Source organism: Hylaeus volcanicus, chromosome 4, assembly GCF_026283585.1.
Source record: "Hylaeus volcanicus isolate JK05 chromosome 4, UHH_iyHylVolc1.0_haploid, whole genome shotgun sequence".
NCBI lineage: Eukaryota > Metazoa > Arthropoda > Insecta > Hymenoptera > Colletidae > Hylaeus > Hylaeus volcanicus.
The window spans coordinates 548,059-558,238 of record NC_071979.1 but is presented as its reverse complement, the minus strand read 5'-3'; the positions used below and the strand labels follow the sequence as shown (position 1 = coordinate 558,238).

At 41.2% G+C, this 10,180-nt stretch overlaps 1 protein-coding gene across 3 annotated transcripts in view; it reads left to right on the top strand.

The window, feature by feature from the left end:
• LOC128875534 (dnaJ homolog subfamily C member 5) overlaps positions 1–10,180 on the top strand; it is a 132,792-nt gene that overhangs the window by 60,500 nt on the left and 62,112 nt on the right. Inside the window, exon 6 of one of the 3 annotated variants that reach the window (XM_054121177.1) lies at positions 4,961–5,020. The exons of the other annotated variants lie outside the window; for them this stretch is intronic. Within the exon in view, the coding sequence (XP_053977152.1) occupies positions 4,961–5,005 (45 nt within the window). The 3' untranslated portion in view covers positions 5,006–5,020. Of the gene's footprint in view, positions 1–4,960; positions 5,021–10,180 lie in introns of those variants that run through there. 3 annotated transcript variants of the gene reach the window in all.

Genomic DNA, 10,180 nt, shown 5'->3' with positions numbered 1-10,180 from the left:
CAACCAGCTGTCCACACCAGAGGCTATTTCGGGGACATAATCGGTAACCAGGGAGTCCGAACCGGCGGTTTTCAGGTAGGGCCAACTGGTTGGGTTTCCTTTTTTAGCGTGCGTGGTGCAAGAGTGCGGATCGTGTGTGTGTCCGCGAGCGTGCTCCGGAGCACCCCTTTTCGTCCGCGACAGGATCACCACCGGAGGGTACTCCGTTAGACTTCCCTCCGTCTGTTTCGCGAATCTCCCGCGTGACCTTGCGCGGTTTGAGAACGCGCCGCGTTTCGTAGGAGAGGGCCCCTTCAAAACGCGAAACCGTTAATTCCCGGCGTAATCTTTTCTCGATTGTATTTAATTCTAGGGCGGACTGTTTGCGTGGCCCCCTATAGAGTTAAGTCGCGCCTGTTAAGTATTCGTTCTCTTTCCGTCGGATACTTTCTTTTTGTATCGGGAATTCCGCGTCGCGTATCCCTTTCGGCGCGTAGTCGCCACACCCTTTCCCCAACGGTGTGTGTACCGCGGAATTCCCCCCCGCGTCGGTTTCGATTAAATAAAGAAATCCGATTAAACGTACGCGGATCAAAGTTTATTTCCCCCCTTTCGACCTCCCCTGAGTTTCGCTCTCCGTAGAGCAGCCGGAAGGACGAAAGTAACGGACACGTGCACTTGGCACTGGCGCCCAATTCTTCTAAATAAATTCGTCCGTGGGAATTGTGCGACCGAGCGTGTCGAGTAGTGGCTTTCCCGGCCGCCCACGCGAGGTACGTCACAGTATATAGTATATTCGTCCTAGGCGAATAACTTTTCAAAAAAATACAAATGTATTTCACGCAAAAATTGACGCATCGGCATCTTTTTGAATTTCAGTGTTCGTTTGCAGCTATTCAAAGAAGCAGCTAATTCTAAAAGAATACAACTACATATTCAGAAAACTCGCCTCTCTCTTTTAAGACTAAATAGAACTGCCTAGCGTTTTTAGTTTGCAAGGAGTATTACATTCTCTCTCAAAATCTACCGATTTTGCAAAACATTGAGTTTTTCGACAACAGAGGGTGATGGAACACTTTGGCTTTCAGATTCGTATTTAGGACGAGGAACATTATAATAATATTCCAATGGATATTGCAACACCTAAAAAAAGTTTAAATTTGGTGGACTGTGTTATTACTGTATGTCTTTCATTCCTTTTATTCTATTAGGTCTACGAAAGTTCTGAGCTCTACATTTCATACAATTGAAACTAGTCTTAAACTTTATTTGAATTTCTCGCCCCTTTACGTTCGTAAAGTATCGACATTCAATTGTTTAAAATGCCATGCAATTTGACATTTGATCTATATTACCTTAAAAATAAGTAGTATTTGCGATGGCAATATCAAAAGACCATATTCGATTTTCCCTTCACTTTGCGTTTCATTTGAAAAAAAAAGAAGTGCTGTTGAAGTCACTGAAATGATCTATGATGCATATGGCGAGGATATTGTGAGGCCATGCTACATGTAAAAAGTGGTATCAAAAGTTTCAATAAGGAAATTTCAGTCTTCAATATGAACTGCGTGCTGGGCGTGTTACCGATCAATTGCAGGATTTGCTGGATATAAACTCTGCTCAAATTGAAAAGGAGCTTGCTGAGCAGCTTGGTGTAATATAGCAAGCCATTTCTGTGTGCACGCTATGGGAAAGATTTAGAAGTAAGACAGATGTGTTCCGTATGAGCTATCAGAAGTCAATAAAAATCGACGACTTGGCACCGCATCTACTTTATTCTTCATAAAATCATTACAGGGCATGAAAAGTGGATTTTTTATGATAACCCCAAACGTAAAAATCATGGATTGTCCCTGATCAACCTTCGAAATTGATTCTAAAGCCTAATATTCATGCCAAAAAAGTTTTACTCTGCATCTGGTGGGATTGGAGAACTGTACTATATTACGAATTGTTACATTCGGGTGAAACAGTCACACCAAGTCGATATCAGCAACAGTTCATCAATTTGAGTGAGGCATTAGAAGAAAAGAGACAATTTACTGGCAACGGACATCAGTAAGTGATTCTACTGCATGTTGCAAAAGCAACTCAGGAATGTGTCTTTGCATTAGGTTGGGAATTTCTCCCGCATGCGACGTATAGTCCAGACATGGCACCTTCAGATTATCATCTATTCCGGTCGTTACAGTTGTCACGTATACGCGGTTCGGATGCGGACGAACCGTCGCAAAAGGGTGGCGCCGGCTCAGCCGGTCGCCGGGGTTTGCTAGGTACAACAAGAGTAGTAGTATGGCTGAGCCCTTACCGCAAGGGGATCGGTGTCGGTGATCGCACGCTTCGGAATCGCGGTCGCCCGGTCGGTGCTTCAGAGTCGCGTATTCGACCCGGAGTCGTGTTGCGGCCTAAGGGTGCATGAACCCTTTACAATCGCTCGGCGGGTAGTAGGATAGCGGAAGCGGAAGTTAGAGGGAGGTGCCCCAGGGGGTTCGAATCAGGATCGCGAGCACACCTTTTCTTCCCGGGCGAGTGGCCGTCGAATTCCGAAGACGGTTGTCGGCACAGACAGGTCTTTCGGGGACCGGGCTTATCCCACGTCTCGAGGCCGAGAGTCTCAGAGAGGTGACGAGGTGTTAAACGGAGTTGGCTGCGTTCTTAGAGGGATCTCTAGGTCGTTCTCTTCGAACGGGCTTCGTTGGAGGAAATTAGCCAGGGAATTACAGGCAAAATAATGAGGGCGTTTGAACGGCAATACTGGTGTTTATTCTACGGCTCGAGTGCGTACAATAGTGCTCGCTCAGGCGTTCTGCCGGCTGAGTGTCGCGGCAGCGGTACTTATGCGCTGCGCTCCACACTCTCTACGGTGGCGCTTGGTCTCGGCCTAGCGGCGGTCGGTGGTATTATTGATTCCGAAAGGGAGAGGATCGCGACTAGAACTTATGTTACACAGTATTACTTGGCTGGTATACACTTTAAGACAATTGAAGATATATAGAAATGCATCGATGACTTTGTCATTTCTAAACCGGTCAGCTTCTATCATCATGGTATTTGCAAGCTGCCCGAAAGATGGCAAAAGATCATCGATGCAAACGGGGAATATTTCGTCGAATAATATCTTTTAATTTGTTTCTAAGTAAAGATTGAATTTTTTAAATTAAAGCTCAGAACTTTTTTGTAGACTTAATACTCCTGCGTCCATGTTATAGTGCGGTGGGAAAGAAACTGACAACACGCACGATATAAGAAACGCACACACACACCGATAAATGTCTCTAAATTTGAGAAAAATGATTTATTGGAACGAAATAAAGGGAATTCATTTATTAAATTAAAAGTTAATGTAAACAAAAATTCATAATGAATACAAATTTTTATTGATTTAAGTTTTCAAAATGCCCGCCTCCTAAATCAAAACTTGTCGGTTCTCCTGCACCGAAAACATCGATTTTTTGCTGTGTGAAATCGATCGTGTTGCGAGGTCCATATCATTTATCGGTTCACCGAGGTAGATTTTCCTTAAATAATCTTTAAAAATGAAAATTCTGTGGATACATGTTCAAAAACAATTATTATTCATCTCGCACTCAGGCTTTGCACACGGCTGGGAGAGGCTTGAGATGTCAAAAAATCAGTTTTTTCCCTAGTTGGGGAGGCTCGGGAGTGTCACTAAAAAATACATCAAACCCGATGTCAAGCTAATTTTAAAGTGACAAGTCGATTTTTGTTGTAAAATGTCGATTTTCACCTAAAAATCCACACGTTTTCTGTATTCAAAAGTCACTTCCTCCCTAAAATACCAGCGTACAATTTTTTTTGACAATACCATTTAAAAGCTGAGACTTCGAAGAAGTTTTCTCCGATGAGTGCCTGCCAAACAACTTTGTATTTGAAACCGAAAAACGGATAGAGAAAAAGTCAAATTTTTTGAAATTGTCATAATGTAATGTTTGACCTAATTTTTTACTTGCTAAATCTACCTAATAAATTTTAGTTTTTCTATCAGGGGGCGGGTGGTAAATTTAACGCTCTTTCAAATATACTTAGTTTTAAGGTTGCACTGTAATTTGGTGGAGTTATGGCTGTTTAAAGAGTGTCACGTCGAAAACACAGAAAAAATATTAAAAGTAAAATACTCGAGAATAAGGCGACACGAAGAAAATGTCTAAGAGTAATTTTTTGTTGGAAATTTGTTGTAGAATTGACACCCTGCGTATGTCCAAACTTATACGTAGACACCCTGTATATACTTACACAGAGTGTCCCAAAAATGTTGTAACACCTTGAAAGGGGTGGTTCGAAAGGTGATTTGAAACAATTTTTTCCTTAGTGAAAATATTGTCTGAGGCTTCGTTGAGGAGATATTAACGAAAAACACTGATCAATCAGAGCGAGCGTATATCGTTGGAGTGGCCGCGATAGCGTAGGCTACGCGTTAGGTGGCCGCTCTCGTACGCTACCGCGGGGGCTCCACCGGCATACTCGCGCTCTGATTGGTCGGGGTTTTCTGTTAATATCTTCTTAACGAAGCCTCGGACAACATTGTTCCGCTAAGGACAAAGTTGTTCCAAATCACCTCCCGAACCACCTCTTTCAAGGTGTTACAACATTTTTGGGATACCTTGTATACACATAAAGAGTTAGAGATGAATATAAATGGTACAATGTGAAGCGATGGTTGACCACACTTCGCAGGCCGAAGTTTTCTCATACACGCTTCGCATTCGATTGCTTAACTGCGTTAAAGAAACACGTAGCCAAACAACACACACCCGCGCGCACACGCAGTCCCTTAACTTTTTAGTGCCGAGCGAATGTACTAAGGTTTGGAAAAAAGTTCATAAAAACCAAACTAAGAATGATATTTAAAAAATTCAAAATACAGCGTATTACGGAAAATGAAAGAATAATGTAATGTCAATTGTATTTCAAGGTATATTGAAAATCATACGAATAACATAATGTGACATGGATTCTTTAGGACGACTCGTTCCTCCTCGTCACTGAAGGTTTCGACTACTCCTAGGTCGTTCGTCTAGGACGCAGCTTCTTGGGCGCCAGGTGAAATTGGACCACCTCGACTCGCTCTCGATGTTTGCTAAAGGGGAATGGGTTCCTCGATGAAATAAAGCGTTTGACACTATTTCCTCGAATCTATTTCTTTATTCCCAGCTCTCGCTGGAGTCCAATTTAGACTACACACAACTTAAATCTAGAACAAAACTTAAAACTAAACACAATTAAACGGCGCCAAGTCGCAGCGACGTGATTTCTGCGGGGAAGTGAATGCACGAGAACGGAGAACTCTTCGCTCAATCGGTTCGGAAAGGAGAGACGATTGCGAGGCACTCTGTTAGCCGTCTCGGCAGTTATACACCGGGAGGATTTTTGATTTCGGAGTTCGGAGTCCCTATTTATGTACCGTTTTCGGCAACGGCGTCCAATCAGTATTGATTTGTCGGTGGGACGGATTACCGTTTGGTTATTGTTTACTAATGCTGTCTGTCGCTGGTAGACAGTGTTTACAGCCGCACGTGTTGTTAGTTTTTGTCGCCGGCGGTTACGTAGCGTGGGAACGCGATTCCCACGTCCGGCGACTCGGTAAACGTTCTATGCGTGTTTATATCTCGCCGCGTTTCTTTACCTACCTCCTTAACCCTTTCGTTACGGATGCCGACTATAGTCGGCGCTCGTGTGACGACCTGTGTGTACGGGTGCCGACTACAGTCGGCGGCCGCGTGACGACCTGTGTGTACGGGTGCCGACTATAGTCGGCGGCCGTGCGACGTCCTGTGTGTACGGGTCCAACTATAGCCGACTGCGGGGCCCGCGGGATGACCTGTGTGTATGGGTGCGGCACACTTCGCGGCGCGATGCCCCGTTCAATGGCGTCACTGCCGCGGCGCATACTGCCATAAGCAAAGGGTTAAGGGTGCGCAGGAGGCCGAGCAAAACTCCGAGTTGACTTCAGCGACAGTTGGGGAAAAAGTAGAAAGCTCTGGGACAAGGATATATAGATCCTTGTCTCTCCAATAATGCTGTGACAGAGAGGGGTGATACAACAAACGGAGGAGAGACAAAGACAGAATGATGTCAAACATTTGTAATTTTCCAGTTATTTACATTTCATGAGGCGAGGAAGCGACCTTCCCGGCTGATTTTTGTTTAAACTGTTCCTTGTAAAATTCCGCTGTGGGCGATAGTTACAGATTTTGCAATTCGCTTTTGAAACGTGCTAAAAATACGTTTAAAGACAAGAAATTTATTGTGGGCCTTTTTCCAAAAATCTGGCGGTATCGCCCACAGCGGAATTTTACAAGGAATGGTTTTAAAAAACAATCAGCCGGAAAGGTCGCTTCCTCGCTTCATGAAATGTAAATAATCTGTTTGGAGAATTACAAATGTTTGACATCATTCTGTCTTTGTCTCGCTTCCGATTGTTGTATCTCCCTCCCTGTCACAGCATCATTGGAGAGACAGGGATCTATCTACCCTTGTGTCGGAGCTTCCTACTTTGTCCGCAACTGATTCTGAAGTCAACTCGGAGTTTTGCTCGGTCTCCTGCGCATCCTTCAACACCGAAGCAACCGTGTTCGGTGAATGTCTGCATCGCTCGGTAGGTAAGCCTCGGTAGGTAATAGAATCGACACCTCGGTAGGTAATAGAATCGACACCTCGGTTGGGTATACATTGTAAGTACGTATAACCAAATATTCAAGTCCGAAGTTTCAAAGCGTCGACAAAGTAGAAAAAGACAGTTCGATGAAGAAGAAAGAGAGACTGATAAGGAATGTTTTTTAGGTGTCTGCCTCCGATTGTTTTGATTTTTGGATATGTTTTAAAGGGCCGAAAAATAAGATATACCTATTTCTTATTTTGTTCCGTTGTCATATTTAGGGGGTGAAATGATATAAAGTTTCAGCTGCAATAGGCTATCTCCGAAACTATCATAAATAGAAGGAAACTTTTTAAGAAAAAATTTCATGTTTTCTATCTGCATATAAAATCTGACCCTAAATTTTGTAAAAAAAAATAATTTGTTTATAACATTATTTTAAAAGTAATCGCAATTTATAGAATAACAAAAACGAACATATTTTTTTTTTTTAATCTATTGATGTATATCATGTACTTGATTATATATGTGTGTTGTTTGTGAAAAACAATAGTTATAACAAAGATAATGATCGTACATCTATATCTGACATGATCGCGACCCGGCGCGGCGTATCTGCGCGATGCATACAGTACACCCCCGCTCAGAAGTATGTGGACACTAAATATCTAATAACAGTTGCAAATCTATTAATATTAATTGTATTATTTATCTTTCGATATGTTTATGTTATATTAGCAAATATATATTTTATTAGTAGCCTTTTTTTAATATCACATGAGTAATAATAAAAACCTTTAGAGATAACTAGATAATGTTATCATTTTTTTTAACAAACTTGGATACTATTAATTTCTTCATTGTATCTGAAGTAATATTATCTCATTTATTTTGTAATATTTCGCCATAAATGTGTTTGATGTATTGAACATTCTTTCTGAACTTTTCTATCTAAACGATCCCATAGTTCCACTAAAAAATTAAATATGGCAGTCGAAATATTTAATATAATCAAATGTTGTTAAATACATCCAATATAGAATTTAGCAACAAAAGTTGTATAGTAATAATTTACGATGTATATTAATTATTCATTGAAAGTAGTACGTGTCCACATATTTATGAGCGAGGGTGTACGTATAATATTAATGCGCGAAAATGTAAGAGGCAAACACAGTATACGATACATCAATAGATTCAGAAAAAATGTATGTTCTTCTTAGTTATTATATAAACTGTGATTACTTTTAAAATAATGTTATAAACAAATTATTTTTTTTTACAAAATGTAGGGTCAGATTTCATATGCAGATAGAAAACATGAAACTTTTTCTTAAAAAGTTTCCTTCTATTTATGACAGTTTCGAAGATAGCCTATTGCAGCTGAAACTTTATATCGTTTCACCCCCTAAATATGACAACGGGACAAAATAAAAAATAAGTATCTTATTTTTCGGCCCTTCAAAACATATCAAAAAATCAAAACACTCGGAGTCGGATACCTAAAAAAAACATTACTTGTGAGAGTCGAGGTGATAGTAACAAATTTAAATGCCTACTAATCTGTGAGACAATAATGCGACAAACTAACTATTTTATTGTTAATTATTTTTTTTTATATAAATTTCACTAACATATTGGTGAGGTTTCCTGATTAAAACGAGACCGAACACAATATTGTTATGACAATTGGTCATGATACTAGGCTTGTAAATGTTTTCTTTTACTCTTTTTCGCTGTCTGTTCCTATGCTCTGTCGACGTCGGCAAATGTAAGAATATTTCTGCTTCGGTAAAATGGCAACAGCGCAGCGTGGGGAAAGGATAGACGCTGTTATGCCAGAATGACAACGTCGCAATGTATCGATATTCATGTTAGCAGTCGTCCTCAGTAAGCGCCATCTCATACCGATTTCCTGAACTAAATTTGGTACGTGACGTGCTCTAGCATTATCTAGAAAATGGCGGAACTCGACTTTGGGAATGCCTTTACGATTTTTCGCTTTTCGTACTTATATTAGCATATTTTGGGCTGAATGAGGGCTTATTCGAAAGAGAAAGGTTCAATACATCCGGGACTGGTCATCGTGTGAGTCACAAAACTCTTATAGTGACCTACAAATACTTGAATTCTGCAGATGTATTTTTCGTATTCTTTCTCTACTTTGGACACTCATATTATTAGATATTAACAAGATCTCGTTGAATCATGACCAGCCCCGGAGGTATTCAAGCTTCCTCTTTCGAATGAGCCCCCATTCAGCCCAAAATATGCTAATATAAGGACGAAAAGCGAAAAATCCCGAACCCCTTTTTAGGCCCATTTTTGGCGGTAATGTCACCTCGCTGCATTACCTGTGTCTTCCTCCTTAATCCTAATTAATCTTATTATACGTAGCGAAGCGATACTCTGTCTTGCAACAGACAACGCCGCTGTTCTGTTACAATAAATATATAATATGATGAAAAACGTAGAAACAAGTTTCTCTTCTACAAACAATATTTGCACATGTGAAACCACCTTTATGCCCCACCACTAGCGCCGCGACTAACGCTTCCCACTTTTAGACGATAAGACGAAAAGACAGTTCAGTTGCCACCGAATAAAGCGGTTATAATAAACGAACCAACGCCTAAGTTTTTCGTGCTAATTTGAAATTGCCTTTCCTGCCTCCTGTGACGATCGAGCCTGTCACATAATTTTTGGCGATCCTGCCAGGATACTACATCTCTAAGCACTTTCTGAGGGACAAACTCAAGAACTTAAGAGGACTACGGGAGCCACTGATCGTTCTTGGGACCACGAGAGCCAAAACCGAGAAACCTAAGAGAATCCGATCGAGAGGAATCTGTACGGAGGAACTACGGGAGCCTTGTCGATACTGGAACTACGAGAGCTAACCTTAAGATCAAAAGTAAGGTACAACGATCTTCAAACTGGACAACTCAAGCGTTTCCACTAACGGAACTAACAGTAGTTTAGATACCGATAGTACATTGGCACAAACAAATACTGTACCAGCTACTCAGGCTGACTCAGATTTCTCTCAAATCAAGGAAATGTTAGCTCAGTTTGGTCAGAAATTAAATTCCATTCAAAATTCTATTAAAATTTTGAACAAAGAGAATACTAAACGCGCGGACGAAATAAAAACGTTGCGCTAACACGTCTTACCAGATTTCGAATCACCGACTGATGATTTTAATACACTGGCCCGCAAAAAAATAGGGACACTTTTTCAAACCGTCATAACTATGGGTTTTTTCAACCGCTTGAAATGAAACTCCGTGAGGAGTAATTTTGAAGTGTCCCCTAGACGTGTGTAAAGTTGCATTGGCGAGGGTCGATGCGAAGGGGTTAATTCACTCCCTTAAAGGGGGGCGCGTCGAAAAACGTCACTTCTAAAGGTGTCAGAGATGACGGAAAAGGTTGAAAAAATTAAAAAAACATTTAGAGCGACTCTATTTCATGCCCTCTAAAAAATGCACCCCTTGAAATCCCTCTCGGACAAACCCACCCCCCACAAACCCCCACCCCGTCTAAAATCCACAATTTTTGGACAACGGTCTCGATTTTGAACTCAAT